The sequence below is a fragment of the Falco naumanni genome, chromosome 5, assembly GCF_017639655.2.
Source record: "Falco naumanni isolate bFalNau1 chromosome 5, bFalNau1.pat, whole genome shotgun sequence".
Classification (NCBI taxonomy): Eukaryota; Metazoa; Chordata; class Aves; order Falconiformes; family Falconidae; genus Falco; species Falco naumanni.
The window spans coordinates 9,150,301-9,171,532 of NC_054058.1; the positions used below are offsets into that span (position 1 = coordinate 9,150,301).

Sequence of the window (21,232 nt, forward strand, 5' to 3'; positions counted from 1 at the left end):
CTCTCAGTTTGTTCAGCAACCTGAAGTGAAGTTAGATATAGAATAATGGATCAAGCAACCGAGGATTCAGTATGAATGCATTTTGCTAAGGTAAAGAGGACTTACCAATAGATTAGAAATGTTAATTTGTTTAATGGTAAAACTGGAATTATTCTGTGAACTGTGGGTTCATTTTAATATTTTTAATCTTAATTTTTTTAAAATAAATATTTAAATTTATTATTTTTTTATTTTAAAATATTTTTTTAAATAAAAAACATAATTTTAAACAGCTGCTTTGAAGATATTCTGACTTCCCCTTAATTGACACCTGCAATCTTCATCATCATAGACAGCTGTTATTTTCTCCAACAGAGAACCCCCATGCCCCAGAAGAAAAAAACAACAGCTCAGAAAAAGAAAAACATTAAAGGCAAACTAGGCAGTAAAGTTGTGCAAGATTGCTCAGAACTGCTCAAAGTTTGTGCAGAGATTAGAGCTTGCAGTTCAGGTCTATATCACTCAGCATGGTGAGGGTAGTATGCACCTTCCACTGGGGTCAGAGAGCAAAACAAGGAGCAGGGAGCTGCAGTGTAAAAGGGGAGCAACGTTCTTAGGAAAACTCAATTTTCTTTCCTTTTCCTTCTCCTTCCATTGCAGATCTCCCTGGCCGCAGTTTGTGCTGCCTCATCTCCAGTACAGCATGCAGAATGAAACGACTGTCACAGAATTCATCCTTCTGGGGTTCTCCAGCAGCCCAGCCCTGCAGCTCTGCCTCTTTGGCCTTTTCTCTGTCCTCTACTCTGCCACTCTGATGGGAAACACACTTGTCTTTGTGCTTATTTGCCTGGACCACCGCCTCCACAGTCCCATGTACTTCTTTCTCTGCCACCTCTCCATCCTGGACATCTGCCTTGCCTCCAACAATGTCCCCCTTCTGTTGAGGAACCTCCTCGGACAAGGCAGAACCATCTCCTTTGCTGGGTGTGGGACACAGACACATCTCTATTTAATCTTTGCACTTACGGAGTGCGTACTGCTGGCCATGATGTCTTATGATCGCTATGTGGCAATCTGCTATCCCCTCCGCTATGCCCTCATCATGAACTGGAGGGTGTGCCTCACCCTTGCCGCAGTTTCATGGGCTTTTGGGTTCATATTTGGTACACTGCAAGCCTCTCTGGCTTTACACCTGCCCTTCTGTGGCCTCTACGAGGTTGACCACTTCTTCTGTGAAATCCTTGGGGTCTTAAGGCTGGCCTGCGCTGACACAACTGCCAATAAAGTCCTGATCTTTGCTATCTGTGTGTGCTTTCTCCTCTGCCCTTTAGCTTTAATCCTATTTTCCTATCTGCACATCCTGGCCAACATTTTGCGCATCCGCTCTGCAGCAGGATGGCACAAAACCTTTTCCACCTGTGGCTCCCACCTGACCATGGTGGGTCTGTTTTACGGAAACGCTATCTTCATGTACATGGGGCCTGGGAGCAGTAACTCATCTGGGAGGGAGAAAGTCCTTTCCCTTTTCTACAGTCTCATCAGCCCCAGTTTGAACCCCCTGATTTACAGCCTGAGGAACAAGCAGGTGAAGGAAGCCTTGCTGAAGCTTCAGAGAAGGAGAAGAGTCTTACATTCTGTGTAGCCTGGGCTCTGGGCTTTCATTTACTGCCTGTCTTTCTGCTCTTTCTTCTTGAGCAATTTAGGTATTTCTCACTGAATTTTAAGGGATTAAAATGTAACACGAGGTTATTCAAGTGCATTTTTGTCTGTTTCTTTGTATAGTCTCATGGATATCATAACACAAAATGCCTAATTATTATTCCTTTTATTAGAGATAAGTAATTATTCCTTATATGCAGCTGTCCTAGGCACATAGTACATTTTACCAGAACTATTGACTCAGCTGGAAAAAGCGGTTTGTCTTCTCGGTTCTAAATAGCAGTCAAAATAAACTGCTGTGTAGCAGGCTTTCTTTTAAGTGTATCAGTTGATCTAATAAGATATTCTTTTTCTTGACCATATTTGTATTGCCTTTGTCCTTAGGATGCTAGAGCATCAACTCTTTTACCAGAAAGAAAAAGAAAGAAAACATGATGCTCATGGGCTTTGCTTCTCGGGAGGGTGAACAAGCCTGTGAAGGGTTCAGCTTCTTCACACTTTTAAGTCTGACACCTCCCATGCAGGAAGTGGACAGGACCACCACTGCAGTGCAGAAACTAGCTGTGTGTGGTTTTGCCAGGCTGCAGTTCCTCACACTGAGCTAGCTGAGGTATCTGCACTCTGCAGCATAGCTCTGGCATTGGCCCTGACTCAGGAGGTAGGCTCTTAGCACCCTCCCATTTACCCGCATTTCAAATGTCTTTCTTCTTGGAGCTCTGTTTGCTGACAGTTGTGCTTTGGAAAATATTCCCTGGTCTCTGTGTTGACACTTCTAACTAGAAGGTCTAACGATTAAGAAGTTCCATCAGTCTATCAGCTTTCATGGGATTAATCACCTGCAGGATCATTCCTTCCAGGAAATAAGGCTGCTAACAGGGATGGAGTTCCAAAATAATGGACTACACTGAACATGTAATTCCTCTGGATCTTTCTACCCGGCACAAGTTTAAAGGAGAAGAAAAAAAATCTTCTTACCAGTCACCCTAAACAAGCCTTTGAAGGTTCCTGCTTTATGTGTTCATTCAGGAGAACAAATGCAGGTACCTGTGATTGAAAAGTTCCTGTGAAATATGAAGCAGTTGTGACAGCTGTCCTCTTTCAAAAGAAGAGAAATGGGAAAGCTAGCACCCTTTGAGCAGCAGGAGCCAGCCATGGCTGCGTTCCCTGATATGAACACACTAAATGTCAAAAATCAATCAGCTGCTTCCCATGTGGTTTGAACACTTTTTCATCTACTAGATGAGACTATTGCTGATGTTCCACCCCCCAGCACTGATAAACCAGATACATTAGTCTATGCCTACTTGAATCCTGTAGACATTTGGCTTTTTCTACTGAACATGGGAAAATCAGAACTGAAAACCAGAAAAAGCACATTAAAATCAAACCAAATTCACAGTTGTATTTATAAAGTGAGACACTCGTAGCTTTTTCTGGAACACTGAGGTAACAGAAGGGGAAAATTCCCTTTTCTAAGGCACCCATGTCATAAACTAAACTATGGACTACTAAAAATCTGGGAGAATTTTAAAAGGAAAAAAGAGATAGGAGTAATGAAATGTGCCTTCTCTGAAGTGGATCATTCCTGATTTCAGGAAGAAAAGCATCAGCATTAGCATGGTACCTACAACAGTTGGATAGCTGGGCCTGTAAGAGAGCTGCACAGCATTCACTTTCCTTTCTTATTTCCACGCTGTATTTCAGTTCAGAGCCAGAGGTAATTCCTGCACACACAGACTCATAGAAGTTAGACTGGAAGAGACCTCTGGGGATCCCCTGGCCCAGCACCCCATTTCTGAAGCAGACTGCCTCCTGACACATGCGCCTCTCCACGACTGTGTCATTCTTGCCAGGTCCTGAGATTACCACTGTGGTCCTGAGCAACACTATTTGGTTCCTCATTTTGTTCCACCCTGCAGAGGAAAGAAGCAGAATGGCTTGTCTTTACCACCCAGCTGGGTGTAGAGCCATTCAGTGAAATGTCAGTCTCCTTCAGGCCAATTCAGGATGGCCTCTCCTCCTGGAACAAAGCCTCTGGAGTTTCATTGGACTTACGGCACAGTGTGCCCCTGGGACCCCGACCACTGGCTGATAGCTCCATGTCCATTTACGCTCCATTCAAGCTGACACTGTCGGAGAGCGCAGCCGGGCTTGTACCTCTTCTCCTCTTGGCTGCTGGGTGAGAGAATGAGGAATGCCTTGTTCATCTGGAGAACACCAGTTCTCTGAATGCAGAGACACAGGCTGACTCCTTTACACCCTTCCACCTTATGTTGGTACATTACACTCAGTAAACCCAAAGCATGGCCAGGGAAACGGACAACAGTGACTGTGACTTGCTCTTGCTACTGTGACTTGTGCCCAATGTCTTGGTGGGAGAGAGACAATGGTGCTGTTGAATCCAGCCAGGGAGCTGACATGTCTCTGATTCTCCTCTATTGGAAAGCATCTGCCCTAGCTCTGCCACCCAGCAAAACACCGTCATACCAAAGGTTGGGCTGGCTGTGCACACCACAGCAGACTTTGAGGAAGCAGTATATTATACATCTGCAGGGTGTGGATCCAGCATCTCGCTCAGGGCTCTTTGCTGCTCATGCCCGAGGTTTGCTTCCACTTCCCTCCCTCAAGTCTTACCTCCCTGACCAGAGATACGGGTGCCTTTCTTTCCAGACCTTCCTTCACATCACAGGGCATGATTGCCATCACAAGCTACGTTGGAAGAGCTTTACATCTCATTGTTTAAGAAAGGCCAGGTCCACAAGGGCATGTAAGCACATAAATGATAGCTCATTTTTTGCATGCTTTGCAATCAGGTGCTTTTTCTCCATTGCCACCTCCCCACAGTCACTTGTGGCGTTCCCAGCAGCAGAATCTGCCACAGCAGCAGCAGCGGTGGCTCTGCCTGGGCTCCCACAAAGGCGACCAGGTGCCGGAGCCCGAACGCAGCGTGTGGGTCTCACGGCCCTACTCAGTACTTTGGGTACCGCAGCCGGCGGGCCGAGGCGCTGCCCGCCCAAACGGCACAGGGGAGGGTCCCGCGGTGCCTGGAGAGGAGCCGCATGAGGCGTCGTTAAGGTGGCAGCGGTTCAACGGTAACGAGTCTGACGGGGCTTCTGCACGTGGCACCGGTGATTCCCAGTGCCGTTGCTGTGCCGCAGCACAGGCCACGGTGGGAGTTGTTAAAAGTTCACAGTTCTTCTTTTGCAAAGCATTGACGTGCCCGCTGGCGACGGTGTTGGGGACTGGCTGTGCAGGGCCCCCAGAACAGACCTGGGGAGGTCCCCGGGGCTGTGAGCAAAGCCAACACCACGGCAGCTCCTCTCCCAAGAGAAGGACACATGGTGACCTCTGCTCCTCTGCCTTCCTCGCCACGGGCAGCCCCGCCAGCACCACCCGCGCAGCAGCTCTGCCCTTCTGCCGCAGCAGCAGAACGCTGCAGGCTCTCCCTGGGACTGCCGCCTGCCTACCAGCCCATGGACCCTCCGCAGCGTCCGTGCATAGGTGGAACACACCTCGTCCCGTGCCTTGCCCACTCTCGCGTCCATAATAAATATAACCCTTCTGTCCACAAGCACACGCACAAGCACTTCTACACCTGTATTTCAATGGCATCTTGTCAGCAATAAAAGCTCAGCTCGCGCTGATGTTACGCGGAACCCGAAAATGTGCTAGTGTGGCTGGGATTGCTGACGTCCTTCTGGGGAGTCCAAACCAGCCTCATTTCATTTCTTTATGCGTGAAAGGTGTCACACAGAGGGCTTTGCCCAGTCCCTCCCTCTAGCTCTGCCTCTGCCTTGCCCCAGCAAATATGGGACTCTGTCCTCTCCCACTGTCCCGTGTTGCCCCCGATGATTCTCTACAGCTCCAGGGTGCCGTACTGTCCAGAACATTGAATCTGCACCTGTGAGCCACTGCTGACCCTTTGCCTCTCTGCAGCTGTTTCCTTTCTTGAATTCTCCCCTCCTCCACTCCAGTCTTGCCGCATAGCTAGAAAAAATACCCTGCAATTACAGAAATGCAAAATATGGTGCCTTTTATAGACAGAAATCCTGGTGCCGTTTTTTAACACATATCAGTATGGGTGAGATTTAAGGATGTTTTGCAATCATACGTATGAGATAAGGTATCTCTTTCGCATGCCAGGTTACCTCGTGACGCACCCCTCAACACCAGGAAAGGGGAGAATCAAACCAGTGGTTACTCTTGGCTTGCTTCCCAATTTGCAGATGTGGGCTGGTTTTTTAACCTTTGATGGCCCTGCTGTACTGACAATACTTTACATCTCCTAGCGTTGCAGCAGGGGACACTGTTGCCTTTGGAGACTGATTATTAGCCAGGAATACCTGCTTTTTTCAGAAATTCCCCATAGCATCAGTATTTATCCTCAGTAGCATTTTCACCAGCAACGGGTTTCTGGTGCCACTGAGATCATTTCCCAGGTGTCCTAGAGATGTGTTTACGTGCTATGTATTGTCTCTGAGGTGCAAAGACAATGGGGGATGGATGTGTCTTTGCCCTTGTCTCCACTGGAAACCACTTCTGGAACGTGTTACAAAGGGGGACTGAAAGAAGAGGCTGTTTGAACTGTTCCTTGAGTCAAAGCGCTTTGTGCCTCTATGATGAAATCCTGCAGCGAGCTGGGTCATGTGTTGGTAGCAGTTTTGAGTGGAATGCAACAGCAGGCAACACACTTCCCCATGGCACATGTGCCCTTCTTTCCTCTTCCCCTCTTCTCATGGAGTTCCAGGGGAAACTAGACGTAAAGGCTACATGCAGAAGACCTTGCAGCGTGGAAATAAGCAGGAGAAGTGGGGAAAATGGCTAACAGACACTGTCAGAAAGCAGCTTTCCCTGCCTTGACAGGGTCCCAAGTGGAGATACCCGCGATGGGAAGATTGCACAGGAGGGCCTGTCCTTGCGTGCTTTGCCTGGAAGAAAGGTGCGCAGTGTGCTCAGGCTGGATCAGGAACCTGGGGGCTCTCTGAGAGCCATGGAAAGAAAGGTGTGGAGACACCGGTCACCAGGCTCAGCCTGGGCAGGCAGCTGTGGGAATTGGGGTGCTGGCCATGATGAGCCCAAGTGCTTGCCCACCCTCCCCAGCCAGGAAGGGCAAACGTGGCTGGACTGTGGGCTACTTGCTGTCTCTGCTGCCATATTCCCCCTTGGGACGGTGCTAGAGGAACCTCCAGGGCCCTTTGCTCTTCCAGAAACTTTCACCCTCGCCATCCTTCATGGCCTGTGCCCATTCTGCGGGCGGGAGATCCCTTGTCCCCCTTGCAGCTGCTTTCAGACCAAGTGCAAACCTGAGCTGGAGGCAGGTGGTGCCCATCAGGACCAGTTGCCCTCCAGGCAGGTGGGTGCCCTCCCTCCTCAGCAAGGGCTGTGCTACAGCCTCTCTTTGCAGAGCTTTCTGCCTGTGTCCAACTGCATTCCTTTGGCCAGCCAGGAGACACTAGCCCAACACACAGCACAAAGTGCCCCATGTCCTGGCTGCAGCAATAAGATGTCACTGACTCTTTACAGCACTCTCTAACCAGAGTCCAAGGAGGGCTGTTAAGCTTGAGTGACCAGAGACGAGGACATCCGTCTTTGATCTGGCAGCATGTTTCCTGCACACATGTCCCATCCTGCCTTCCCTCCTCCTCCCTGTCCCCCAAGACCCAGGACAGCTGCTTGCTATTGGGTGCAGCTGGACTGCAACTTGGAGGACCCCAAAGAGGACTTTCCAGCTGCCAGAATAGGCTGCAGGGGTCCAGGAGCAAGAGGTTTGCTTCAGCTCTGGGGCTTAACTGTTCAAATACTAAAATGCATCCGGGGACCCTGAGTAATCTCTCTGAAGACTCTTCCCCACTGGGACAGTTCTGGATGTCACTGTTTAAACAAAACTCTCGACTGATGGCGTGCTCTCACCCACTGTGTGAGAGGCAGTTGCTGTCTCCTGACTCGACTCTCCGTGCTTTTCTGCGTAAAACCTGTGAAGCATGCCCCACACACGCATGGCACTGCAAGGGCTTTCCTTGTACCATTAGACCACTGCACTGGATTTAGCAAGAGCCTTGCACGCAGGACAGCCCCTACCTTGCCTTCGCGGAAGGACTGCAATTCTCTGTCTACCACTGGTTCTTTGCCATGCAAAAGAACAAACCACATGTAGTGGTGGCTCTGTTTACTCTTACTAAAGTGCTCATGTCACAGCGTGGGGCCCTTAGCTGGAGTGGGAAGCAGAAGAGCTGAGGGTGTCCTCTCCTGTGCCTCCAGCTGTGGTCACTGCCTTTGTAGAAGATGTCATATCACACAAACCTAAACTACTTATTTCCCACTGATGTTTAACCCCTCTTTATCTGTAAAAGGCCAACCATTTCCCTTTCTAGAGGGCATTCTCCTGTAAGAGAGGCCTCACATTCCCATCATCAGCACAGCCTTTTTCTGCACTCTAATTTTGGTTTAGAAAGAAAGAAGTAATATATATTAATATTCTTTATTATTATAAATACAGAAATAACAATAATTCTTTCTAATAAGAAAGAAAATTTAACTTTTCTGACCAGAGATGCTTTAACCATAAGGGGATTCCAGATGAAGCAGAGCCTGAGCACCAGCTCGTCTCCGTTTCTGTTAGGAAACATTTCCCAGAGTTTATCACGCTCACAGGATGCAAATGGTCCATGCACATCCTGTGACCAGCTTTCGCAGTCGTTTTCAGCAGATGAACTTATTGTTCCAAGCAGTCTTTTTAACTATTAGTCTTCCAAGCTCATGGCTTTTTATTTTGTGCTACTGAATTTTTCTGTTCTGTTGGGTTTTAAAAGTACTTATGCAGTCAGCTAGTTGGTCTTATTCACTGTAGCTTGCTGGCCTGAGTATATTCCAGCAGGTCTGATATATTTCTTTCACTTCCCTAGCTCTTCCAAAGTCACGTATTGCCTCAGTTGTGCTATATTACATGCTCAGATGAGCAGATGTGAGATTTAGGGATGCAGATAATTCTGCTGTATTCTGCTATTTTGGGGTTTGAGGATTCTTTTGCTACCTTTGTTTGCTTGGTTTTACTTTGTAATAGTGGGTTTGTGGTTTAATTTTGGGAAAAAAAAAAAAAGCAAAAAAAAAGCAGTTTATAGTTGAATGGATCCTTCCCTGGGTATCTGACTTTGCATGGGTTTTCATGAGTGCAATAGCAATTAATGAACTTCATGTATGACTACCAACCTATATTTTGGGAAAGGCCAATTATTCCAAAAAGGAAGATGAGAGTGTAAAATCAGCTCACATGGAGGGTTGATTTATAATGGATACTCCTATCTAAAAGCTATTACAGAACTTCATTTACCCTGTGTTCTTACACATTACCTGTGTAAGAAACTTTTGTTCTAATTTACAGCTTTAAAATATTCATAAACTCTTGGGCAAACATTCTTCAGCACTCTCCTACATTATTACTTTTTTTTAACTAGCAAGGATAAACAATTCAAGATCATTTAGCCTGCTCAAGTATAACAGAAACTGTATCTGATGGTTTTTACAGATAGTGCTTCCCTTCACCTATTCCAAACAGATCGTACCCTTCTTAAATTCTGGTGATCAGAACAATGCTGTAGAGTATTCTGGACGTGGTGTCACTATTGCTTTATATACCAGCACCTAAATTTTACTACCTTTGCCCTGCATACATCCTCTGATGTAACTGGTATGGGATCTTTACAGCCACAGTATATTCCTAGTTCCTACTCACACTCACGGGAAATACTATTATGTTCAGATCCATCTCTTTTTGAACCCTTTCTGATTCAGAAAGTTCTGGCTACCAGTTCCTATATATGTGGCCTTGCCATTTGCATTATTGAGTTTCACTCCATTTTGATTTTTCCCTTCCTTAAGAACTCCAGGAGAATGAACTGTAGCCATATTTGATTGTAACAAATCAGAAATACTCTGTGTTTTAGATTCAGTCAAGAAATCTATTTACCTTCAGCACTGCCAACTAGCAAAGGATGTTTATAGCCTTCCAGATCTTCACAATACATTTTGAGATGCAGCACAGCAGCTTTTTTATCAAATAAATAACCAGCGAGGGCTTCCTCTAAGTCCAGAAGTCTGTTGGAGTCAGCTGCCTAGAACAAATAAATGTTGAAATTCTCAAATTTATGTCCTTTTTAAATACTACAAACAGCCAGAATTTTCCTCACTCTGTGTAAGGGTCAGTTAAGAAATGGAGAAGAGACAGCATTTCTCAGCTGACAAATAGTCATACTACGATAGGATGACTATATAGGTTTTCTGTTAAAGCCTTACTTTACTTTTTTCATTTTAGACTTTATGTATGGTTTCTCTTAAATGGTTATAATTTCTGATTGTCTGGAGCAGTAGTCAAATATTAGATTACAATATGCAATAAATAAATAAAAATATATTATTATAGAGATGTTTATTTTTCTTAATGCCTACATGAACACATTATAGTGTTCAGAGATCCTCGGTGCTGACTTGACTCTTTCACATCAATGAAGATCCTCTGAAAGCTGAAATCCTTTAACCTGATGCCTAAGAGAGGATGTAGAGTGAAAATTTCAAAAGCTCCAGAATTATTTTGGTGCACAAAATCATCTTAGGTATTTACAAATAAACCGTTTACCAATGACACTTCCCTAAACAAACACACGTGGGGAAAAAAACCCAATAAACAAAAAAAACCAAAATAAACCCCCCAAAAAGGTCAGGTTGATCTTTATTAGAGTTTGGTTTCTGGGTACTTTGACTATTCTTTTGATATTTTGTATTAAACATATTTTTTTAATGTTCCAACTACATAGCTGATCCAGTATCTTAATGATCTAAATTTATTTAGTTAATTTAGACCAGACATTTTGATTTTAGCATTGTTATAAAGAATTATGATTGGTTAATTTTTTCAGTATATGAAAAATGAAAGCCTAAGCCTCTGTTATGCAGGTCCACAAATACAAAGGAAGATTAGTTTATACTACTGCTTATCTTTAGAATGCTTTACACTCCTAACACGGGGTAGAATAGTGTATGTAAGCCTCGCGCTAATCACTCAGGTGGTAACATGCGTGCATAATCTGTTTCTGTTCCACTCATCATTTCTCCTAAATTGCAAAAAATGTACGGGAAACCGCAGACATCCTGCTTTCGTCACACATGTTTAAGGTTTCACAACTGTGGAAGTGTTAAAAAAAATCATGAAGAGACACATAAAACTCCTCAGATAATCTGTTTTCCTCCTTCTGTTTTCATTAAGGAGTGTGTCTGTGTGCCTTTCTACTCCAGGTAGAATTTCTGATATTTCAGTATCAACTGAATATTTTGGTTTTGCTCTAGAAGATCCTGTCTCATAGTCTCAATTCTGCTGTTTAAAAACCTGTTACATGTTACAAAATTTGCCCTAGACAATTCCTTGGATAACAGCAATAGTCCAGCAAAGCATTGCCTTACCAGGATAATAAAGAATTGCTGTTCTCCAGAGAAATGCAACGATGGATAGACTTGTGGGAGGCACACAGCAATAGAGCAGGTGGCCAGTTTCTTATGCAATGAAACACGTACTCCTTCCTCGGATAACCAGGTCTCCCTGTCATTTCTTTTCCTCTGTAGGATTGTTTGTTCACTTCAGAGAAAGGTAGTTTCTACAGCCGTGTCCATGTCTGTGAGGGAGATATATGATGTATTTTCTTGAAGAATTACTTTACTGTGCAATCTCAAAATCTGAGTGTTAGCGTATGCTTTTCCTCATGCCATAGATCTGGAGAAGAAATAAAGAACAAAGAAAATTATTACATAAATGAAAATGAAATATCAATGCCAGAGAAACGAGTTGAAGAAAATCTTTTGAGATGTAGCCTTTGTCAAGAGATCCTTCTAGTTTGGTGACTTAGAGATCTCAGGACAGTCACTTTGGGAAGGTGGCATTGAAGGCAAGAGCCAACACCCTGACAGATCTTAGCTGAGGTGCCAACCTCAAATAAAATACTTCTTGAGGGCGAGAGCACAACTTGCCAGCTTTACATTGCAAGTCCACCTTCTGGTTTGCTTTCAGCACATTCTGGTAGGAAAGGGAAACTGAAGTGTGATCACAAATCCACTGCTGAGCACAGCTGTCCAAACTGAAAGCCAGCCTCCAAGCTGTCATTTTATTCAAAGCCAACATTTTATTCAATTCTGTGTTTCAAGCCTGAACCTCATGTAATCGGGAATTAAATGTTGTCTATCCAAAAGAAGAAGAGTTCTAATGTTAAGAGTTCTGCAAAAGTGGCTGCATTTTCTTCAATGGCAAAAGGAGTATATGCCAGTCAAGGAGGGCAGAAGTGAGGTAAAGAGGAAGAGCGAGAATGCAGCAGTGAGAGAGGAACATTTCTTGTCAGTACCATAATGAGGAAGCTCAGATATATCTTGATGTCCCTGCTGCTTCGTTTGTGCCTGGCAATATGAGGGCACCCCGCAAAGGGGTAGATTTTCTTCCAAGCTTACTAGCTGCAAATGCTAGATCTTTTTCTACCTTTTTTTTCTGACATTTTTCTTTTTACCAACTATGACAGAAGAAATAGTATATGCTAATCTGAAGTTTGAGAACAACCATGAACTGGATAATATCACAGAGCCTGAAGAAACTAAAGAAAAAGGTGTAGTATCTATGAATCTTTTATGATTTATTCTTGCTAAAGTAGATGGGGCAGGAAATGGTTTTAATTATAGTTATTACTATCAGGAAAGTTGTACTGATTATAAATGTGTCCTGGTTTTTGTTGCTGTCATTTCTGCCTGAACTTTTTAGAGTTTGGAAGGTATACCTGAAATAGTGGTCTTATTATTTTACAGAAAAGCATATTACTGAGCATTATACTAACCTCCACAAAGTCTTAATTGTCTAAACCTCAAAAAGTTAACTTGAACTGATTTTTAAAGTGGATCAGTTCCATTTAATTTCTCCATTGTGTTTGCATTCAGACTTAGAACTGAATCAGCTTTAACTGACACACTTTATTTCAGTTCCGAAGCTGTAGCCTGAATTAGGTCACTGGTCTTTGAAATGGCTGTATCTGTTAAAGGGCTGAATGCATTTTAAATACTAAATTTAAATTAATTTTGCTTAATTTGTGTTAAATTGCAAAGACGATCTCCAGATTTGAGTGGTTCAACTCATGGGAGCAAAGACCATGGAAAGTGCTAGCTGTTTGTGGGGTCAGGCTCTGCAGCAGAGGTTTACCAACAAGAGGGCAAATTGCTTGTGATTCAGAAGGAATTTTCTGGGGAATTCTGTTTCAAAGAGCAGTGGTTTTAAACATTTATACCTTTTTTGATCATGAGCATATGTTATGGTTTTTTAACATGTTACACTTTTTGAACATACGTTTTTTGGATATTATTAAGTTATGGTTTTGAGCACTGCCAAAGTATAATTCAGGGGGGACGAAAAAAAAAAAGTAAAAATCTGAACTGTCTTTGTGTTAAGCTCTGGGCTTCTTTTCCTTTAACATCCAATGACACTGGTCACTAATCCTCATACTGCTCCAGATGTCCTGCTTCTATGTGCATATTTTCACAGAATCATAGAATGGTTTGGGTTGGAAAGGACCTTAAAGCTCATCTAGTTCCAATCTCCCTACCATGTGCAGGGACATCTTCCACTAGACCAGGTTGTACAGAACCTCATCCAACTCAGTCTTGAAGCCTTGAACACTTCCAGGGATGGGACAGCCATAACTTCTCTGTTCAGTGCCTCACCACCCTCACTGTAAAGAATTTCTTTCTTTAAGCTAAATCTACCCGCTTACAGTTTAAAATAATTACCCCTTGTCCTATCGCTACATACCCTTGTAAAAAAGTCCCTCTCTAGCTTTCCTGTAAGCTCCCATTAGGTACTGGAAGGTCTCCCTGGAGCCTTCTCTTCTCCAAGCTGAAAACCTCAAGTCTCTCAGCCTGCCTTCACCAACAAGGTTCTCCAGCCCTCTGGTCATCTTTGTGGCCCTTCTCTGGACTTGCTCTAACAGGTCCATGTCCTTCTTTTGTTGGGGACCCCAGAGCAGAATACAGTACTCTCACAAGTGCAAAGTAGAGGGGAAGAACCACCTCCCTCAACCTGTTGGCCCTGCTTTTTGGTGCAGCCCAGGATCTGGCTGGCTTTCTGGGCTGCAAGTGCACATTGATGGCCCACGTTGAGCTTCTCATCCACTAACACCTTCAAGCCTTTCTCCGCAGGGCTACTCTCAATCTAATCCCCACCCAGCCTGTATTTGTGCTTGGGATTGCTGTGACCCACATACAGGACCTTGCCCTTGGCCTTGCTGAACTTCACGAGGTTCACACGAGCCCACCTCTCAAGCCTGTCAAGGTCCCTCTGGATGGCATCCCTTGCCCCCAGCATGTTGTGATGAGAAAGCACCATTCTGAGACCACACAGTCTGTGCATTATTTCTCAAACATCAAGTTAAAACAACCACAATTAGTAAATACACCCATTTTAGGACAACAAAAGTACCGTACAGGAAGGAGGACCCAGCCCAAGGCTCCTTTAGCTGTCCTAGATGTAGCAGAAGCAGTGTGAGGTTACGAAGTACAGTACGGGGAACTAAAACTAAAGAAACTCTTGATGCAATACTTAATTAAAGCAGCCAAAGCTAAACCTGCTGGGTGGTCTTGATTCGTTTTGCTGCCCAGAAAATATTTCACAGTTGCTTGTAAACTTTCAAACTACAGAATCTCTGCCTCTTCTCATCTAAAAGCTCCAGGAAGCATGGACTATAATGCTTTCAGTCTTCGTCTTGGGGCTGTGACTTTGTAGTGGTAGGAACAATTTCTTTTTGCCCTTCAGCTGTAATTCATATGAGTCTGTTTAGCAGCCTGCCTTAGGGAGTCAAATTTCTATTACTGAAGTTCCCCAGGCACATAATATTCAGCTTCCAAGCATGTACAAAAGCACTGTGACCTTAAAAATATCCATATATCCCAGCAGCCAATGTGTCCTTAAGTCTTTTTAGGATCTATAAGGTATGTGAATCTCCCGTGCAGGCTTTATCTCTGTCTGTATCTGTCATATGTCTGTGAGATCAGACTTTGGAAAATAATGCAGAAGGGAGATGTTCTTTCTTTTCATGAAGGCCCGTGTATTTCTCTTTTATGCAAGACCAGGCAGTTAGAGCACTTCCTTAAACTGGACTTACATTCTGTGGTGAAATGCAGATGCAGGGAGAGCGGCAGATGTAATACGTATTTAGCAAGGCTTTAGTCTGTGTCTCTTACAGTATTGTCTTTTTAAAGCTGAGGAAGTTATGAGCTGGATGGTGAACTGTTAGATAGATTGAAAACTGGCTGGACTACCAGGCTCAAAGAGGAGTAACTAATGGCTCAACATCTGTTTGGTGGTAGAGTTGCTCAGGGGTCTGTCAAGGGTCAATACTGTTTAATATCTTCATCAACGACCTGAAAAATGACACAGAGTGTGTTATCAGCGAATTTATAATGATACTAAACTAGGGGTGGTGGCTGATGCTATGAAGCGGTAGAGCTTTAAAACAGAGGAACCTTGAGAAACCTGAGGACTGGGTGAGCAGAAACCCCATGTAGCTTCACAAGTTGCTGTGCACCAAGGCTGGACTGCCAGGCGGTGGGACAACCTGGGAGCAGGCTGGCTGTGGCAGCTGGAAAAGACCTGGGGTTTATGGTGAATGGGACATTGAACATAAGCCAGCAGTGATCTGTGTCCCAGGTCAAGACAACCTCCATTGCTCGGTCTTCTCTCCCCTGAATATTCATCAACTTGAGTTTCTGTAGAGTGAGGTCTTGTACAAACATTCTGCCCAGGATTGCTTTAGCACAGAAGCTGACCACAGGTTACTTGTAGGAGAAGCATACTGCGTAGTTTCCATTCCTGTTCCTTCAGCCTGGCACACTAAATTTCAGTTCCTATTCCTTCAGCAATTCCCCACCCAATTGTAAATACCTCTTTCCCTTTTCTAGGCTAGAATTTCCTCGTCACATTCGCATTCTACTGCCTTTATTGGATTAAGTCAAGCTTGTTGCAACTCTCCACAAAGTTCATATAGTGGCATCTTTAAATATCTGCCTTAGATTTAGTGCTTCCATGACAAATTCAATGCTTTTGCTCCCTCCTTCAGTGCATCTTATCCCATGAAATCTTCCAGCTCTTGCAAACAGGGTGCCTTCTGAATGATCGACATGCGTAGTATTTCCATTGCTTAGGAAAATTTTGAGATTTTTTTTCTCCTCATTAAGTGCTCATTTCTGTATCTACTTTGTAATCCTTATTACATTAAAATTATCTATGAATTCCCAGCTAGAAATCTCAAACTACCATGAATATCAAAGGAGTTGACTCTAGCACTCAGATTAACCAGATTACCACAAATACATGCCACACATCACAAATTACCACAACCACACAGTGGATATTTTTTTTCAGCTTTGAGCAAACAATTTTCTAGATTTTGCAGTATCTTGCTTTCTCAATATCTTTCTTGGCACAGTCTATGGCCTTTGAAAGGACCAAGGCTGTCCACAGTCTCCACTGAGCTGTTGTGATCTCTCACTCTCTTACTTTGGGCATCTTTTGCTGTGTGCAAAGACTATGCAGTAGGAATACACAATGATAAAGTAAAAGCAATTACATATTGACCAATGCACCACAAAGATGGCTGCGATTTAGTGACACTACTGTGTTCACCATTCCTTAGCATCGCAGCTCCATTTCACGACTGAACTCCTCCCGGGGCCTCCCCCTTCGTCCCGCTCTTACTGGCCAGTAGTCGTGATCTTGTTCATGCTGTGCCTGGCATTGCTGATGGCGCTGGTGACCCTGGCAGTTTTATGTAAGTACTAACGCAGTTCTGTTTGCGGGGGAGGGGGGGTCAAGCTACTGAATAACGTCAGGCTGACAGGGAGGGCTAACATTTATCCCAACTGGTTTATTTATCCCTAATGATCTGCTAATACATTCCCTGTCTGTGTCCCACCCTTCCTGAAGGACAGCACTGGAAAATGTCTTATTGTGAATTTCAGTTATCCAGATTCCCAAGGACTACAGGACACAACTTACAGACCTCAACATGACAAAGAATCAGCTGCATGCAAATTTCTCAAATATTCTGCAAGCAATAGGAAATCATCTGTGCTTGGAAGGGGAAAAAAAACTCAAAAATAATGGTAAATCAACACATTTTGGTGAGGGCTCATCTTGCAACATAGCAGAGAAGGAAATATGTGTCTTTTGTGTCTACTTAGGTCTGTCTCCTCAGGTGAGCCTGTGTCTTCTCAGATGTGATCACCCAGAAAGCAGGCAAGCAGCAGGTCTGCCTCATGCAGTTCCTGGAGAGGGGGACCCAGCCTGGCCACGTGTGCACTGGCATGGGACATGGCAGTGGTGCCAGGGTTTCAGGACTTACTTCCCATAAGAAAAGGGTTCTGCAGGATGCTTTCTGGACATGCCAGTTCCCATCAGCACTGGCTCAGGGATCGTTACAACATGCTTATCTGCATCTAATAGGCAATTTTACAGTGGTGTCTGAGAATTAAGCAACCCACTGCACTCCGTGTGAACAGCAGTCCACACACAGGGCAGTGGGCTAGTACTGACCGCGAGTAAGACAGGAATCTCCTGAAGTCAGAAGTGATATGGGGAAGCTAAACCAACCTGGGAGTTCATTCCCTGTCTCCTGACTGTGTACAGCGCAGGGCTGCTTCTGAAATCACTTTGCCACAGCTTGGTTATTTAAGTGGCATCTGACAATGTGCCAGCCAGAGAAATAGTTCTGTTGGGAAATCACACTCTGGGCAGTAGGGGCATTGGGCAAGGGGATCCTGTTGTGACTGTTGGGAAAGGGGATTTCATTTGTCAGGATATTGTTCCACAGAGAAGCTAACTGTCTAGGTCTCCCTTTTGGTCGATGAAGGGAAATTGGTAGTGCAAGGATACAGTCTGTTTCCTCCCAAGCAACACACCTGGAACAACAGAAAAAGCATGTGTGAGACACATCTACTTTTGTCCGTCGACCAAAATGGGAATCCAGATGGCTTGACTCATATCACCTTTATAGACTCCTAAATTTAGGCAAAGCAAATCCCATTTGCAGCACCTGAACTTCCTCCCAGTGCTTAAAGGAATGGGAGAGACAGGGGGATGATTTAGTTTTCATCTCTGTTATTACCTGAACCTTCTAGGGCCACAGTGGGATTTTGACTGAGTGAGGACTGCCTTAAATATCCTCAGTCCCTGCAGATCTTGTCATCACAGGCCTAGAGCGATGTTCTGTGAGGGACAGCATGGGAACAGAAACAGGGTGATGGTTTTCCTTTTCCAGGCCAGAACTGTGTACTCTGCCCTGCAAACTGGCTGTGGAAAGGTGGCGACACATGTTACTACCTCTCCAAGGAAGAGAAGTCATGGGAACAGAGTCACCAGTTTTGTTCCTCAAGGAACTCTACTCTTCTTCTGATAAAAGATGCAGCAAAGATGGTATGGACTGGTTTCTCACTCTGTTTAGCATGACATTCATTTAGCAAGACATTCACACACCCAATCAGCTACTCACCTCACATAATTTTCTTAGATGGCACCGTGAGCAGGAGTTTTTCTGCAGTGGTTAGGTTGCCCTGGGCAGCGCTCAGGCACAGGACTGGCCATTGCCATATGAAGTGCAGCCCTTCGAGTGGCTGATGGTTGGGGACAGCCCACCTTGCCTCAGCTTGCTATGGCTGGCTACTTAATGGGATGACTGTTTTGTTGTGGGCAATGATTTCACTGACTTAACAATTGTTTCAGATCCATACAAGGATTTGGTAAGATATTAGTGGGAAAACCTCTTCTAACCTGGTCTCCTCATGGGCTAAGCATAGTCCTCCTTACTTCGTAGAATTTCTTCCCATGGAAGTCGATCTCATCTTTTCAATCAAAACTAAAACACTTGGCAGCCAGCTGCCAAAACGTGGCCTAATCTTTTAGTCAATGAAAACAAACTGAGGTGGGAAGAGAAAATGCCAGGTGTAGAGTGAAATAATGCTTTTTCCTCTGGGTGCCAGCAGATATATTGGAAGGTTCGAGGGCAGAAAAGATGTCCCCAGAACTGGCAGTCAGGGCTGGGCATGCCTGCTCTCCAGCACCTGACAAATGCCCGTTCCCCTCTCACGGAGCTGCAGGCCATAAGGTTTATCCTGGAAGTAAAGGGAAGTAGCTTTATTCTCACCCTCCCAAACTGGTGACAGCAAAAGTTTTTAGGTGCAGTCTGTTCTAGCTGTCTTAATCACGGCATTGAGAGGTATGAGGAAAAAGATAAAATGAAGAAGTGCACTGGGAGTGACAATGGTAAGTGAAGGAAGAAAGAGAAAACCGGGAAAATCTAATCAAAACCTTTAGAGATTTCCCTCAAGTGAAAAGGGCGGCATTATTCAGGTTTACATTCTTACTTGTTCGGCTCAGAGCAGTTTTTAAGAGCAGAATATCACTAAATGCCTAACTTTAACACCTCCTCTACTTCTCATGGTCCAGCTTTTGGGAATAAGTTAACAATTCTAGAGCCAAGGGTGAAAGTTCAACAAATCAAACCCAACAGCTCCCTGCAGAGGCTTCCTTCTCACTGTTGATAAATGCTAAGGACAGAGTAAAAGGGGAGGAATGATTCGTGACTAAGGGGGGAAGAATGATCAAGCGTGTCACCCACAGTGTTTTGATCAGGTTGATGAGGGTGACATTGCTCTTCAGAGCTAGAAGCATGTCTTCTCTCCAATTAAAAACAGCTCCACTGCCATTTCTCCTTTGACACTAGCCTTTTCCTTTAAGTGCAGAACTTTTCCTGACAGGTTAACAATTTGTGCTATTTATGTTCTTTAAGAAATTTCCATCAATGTTTTCAACTTTTGAGTCTAAATATTTGTTTTTAATATCTTCCTGAATGTCTGTTTCGGTTTGTCTTTACTCTGCATAGAAACTGGTACAAGAATTTCCTAGAGAAACCTACTGGCTTGGATTAACATTTAGAGATGAACAGAAAGAGTGGTATTGGACAGACAACACAGTTCTTACAAAACAAATGTCTTGGTAAGTGGGCAGCTTTCCCACAGTACATAAAGTCGGTCCTCATCCACATGCAACTCCCAGTTTGTCTGACACAAAGGGCACATCCAACAGCCAACTTTTATGCAGATTTCTCTGTGTTCTGGGTCTCATTTTTTCCACTTCAGATTTTTCTTTGCCTTACCCAGAACTGTTTAGAGGGTGGTTTAGGCACTATTACTGCGGGGGGGAAAAATACCCAGAAAATGTATTTCCACAATTTAGTTTCAGAATGACCATAAATGTCATACATTGTATTCGACGTCTTGTTTCAGTGAGGACACAAGGAAAAAACTACAATGAAAAGGTGTTTAATTTAATGCTTTTGATTTTTCTTGTTACGTAATACATATTATATAATCTATTAAAATATATTATATACATATATAAAATTATATATTAAATATATTTATTCTCTACCATCATTTCACTTCAGTTTAACATGTTGTTTCAGAAATACAATATATTTTTCTACTTGCTTTGAAATCTGCTTTGCCAATTTTCCTTTTCATTATTGGGCAGTCTCCTCGCAACTTACTGTTGAAAGAGCCACTGACACCTCCAGTTGGTATCCAGGAGTTAGTGTTTCTTGCTGTCAGGTACAAAAAATGGTTTAGGATCCACCCTTGGAATCTGTTGGGAGTGCTTGTTGGCATGTTCAGGACAGAGTTATCTTCCTACAAGTTGGTGCACAATGTCACTAAATGTTTTATTTTTTTGTTGGGCATATACACTCTTCGTGAAAGCCACATAAGTAATTCTTGCAAAGACAGCTCTTTTTGGAAGAAAGGGCAAGAATGTACCATTTGAATGAGGTGAGATGCAACAACAAAGATTTTTCTTTCATAGGGTAAAGCAACTACACCCCCAATACTGTGGATATATTTATTATAATTCCGTATATAGTACTCCATGTACAAAAAAGTATTACTATGTCTGTGAAAAGCCTGCCATCCTATTCCAGCGAGGCAGCAACCACTGGCAGGAGGACTGGTTTGTCAGACCAAAACGATTATGAGAAGCTAGAAGATGTTCTGCAAGGTTGGAATTTTTTATTTTGCTTTTGAGAACTATCACATGAAAATTTAAATGCATTGGATTGCACCTAATACATTTCCCTGTTTTCATTCTCTTCTAGACATATGTAAAACTATTTTCATACTAAGGAAATGGGCACGCTGACAAGCTCCAGGAGCTACCCAAGTCTGTTGATCCAGATAAAAACCTGTCAAATGATTACTCAGTTTTAATCAACACAAGTGATGGCAAAACGGCCAAAAGTCATGTCCAGGAAAAAAACCAAAATGCTAAGGCAAGCACTTACAGGTACTGCTCCTCTCCCAGCATCCCCTGATACAGTCCTAACACCACTCATCAGTTCTAACTGTACAGCTGTAAGATAACACAAGTGATGAGGATTAAACCCTTCCATTCAGGAGAGACTTCTGATGTCTTGTTGATATGACTGCTTTAATGCATTAGTAGGCTGGAGTATACAACACGTAAATATAGTTATCCTCA

The 21,232-nt window shown here is 43.8% G+C and overlaps 2 protein-coding genes across 4 annotated transcripts; both read left to right on the forward strand.

The window, feature by feature from the left end:
• Positions 1-682: 682 nt before the first annotated feature.
• Positions 683-1,621, forward strand: LOC121089132 (olfactory receptor 2A12-like). Its single transcript, XM_040596081.1, has one exon. It carries the CDS (start codon positions 683-685, stop codon positions 1,619-1,621), a length of 939 nt encoding a protein of 312 aa, XP_040452015.1.
• Positions 1,622-11,991: 10,370 nt separating this feature from the next.
• Positions 11,992-21,153, forward strand: LOC121088999 (C-type lectin domain family 12 member A-like). 3 transcript variants are annotated; one of them, XM_040595719.1, is made up of 7 exons: positions 11,995-12,272; positions 16,341-16,475; positions 16,666-16,809; positions 17,964-18,118; positions 19,584-19,696; positions 20,561-20,752; positions 20,850-21,153. In XM_040595719.1, the coding sequence occupies exons 1-6, from the start codon at positions 12,182-12,184 to the stop codon at positions 20,727-20,729; spliced, it is 807 nt and encodes a 268-aa protein (XP_040451653.1). In that variant the 5' UTR covers positions 11,995-12,181; the 3' UTR covers positions 20,730-20,752; positions 20,850-21,153. The 3 variants fall into 3 exon arrangements, with proteins under 3 accessions (XP_040451655.1, XP_040451654.1, XP_040451653.1); XM_040595721.1 differs by lacking the exon at positions 16,666-16,809 and having other exon boundaries at positions 11,992-12,272; XM_040595720.1 differs by lacking the exon at positions 16,341-16,475 and having other exon boundaries at positions 11,992-12,272.
• The last annotated feature ends 79 nt before the right edge of the window (positions 21,154-21,232 follow it).

Bases quoted from the DNA above. Each gene is read 5' to 3' on its own strand.
- LOC121089132 (XM_040596081.1), top strand. From the start codon at position 683: ATGCAGAATGAAACGACTGTCACAGAATTCATCCTTCTGGGGTTCTCC.
- LOC121088999 (XM_040595719.1), top strand. From the start codon at position 12,182: ATGACAGAAGAAATAGTATATGCTAATCTGAAGTTTGAGAACAACCAT. The intron at 16,476-16,665 runs GTAAGTACTAAC...TGTGAATTTCAG, and splicing joins GGTGACCCTGGCAGTTTTAT to TTATCCAGATTCCCAAGGAC. The intron at 16,810-17,963 runs GTAAATCAACAC...TTCCTTTTCCAG, and splicing joins AAAAAAACTCAAAAATAATG to GCCAGAACTGTGTACTCTGC.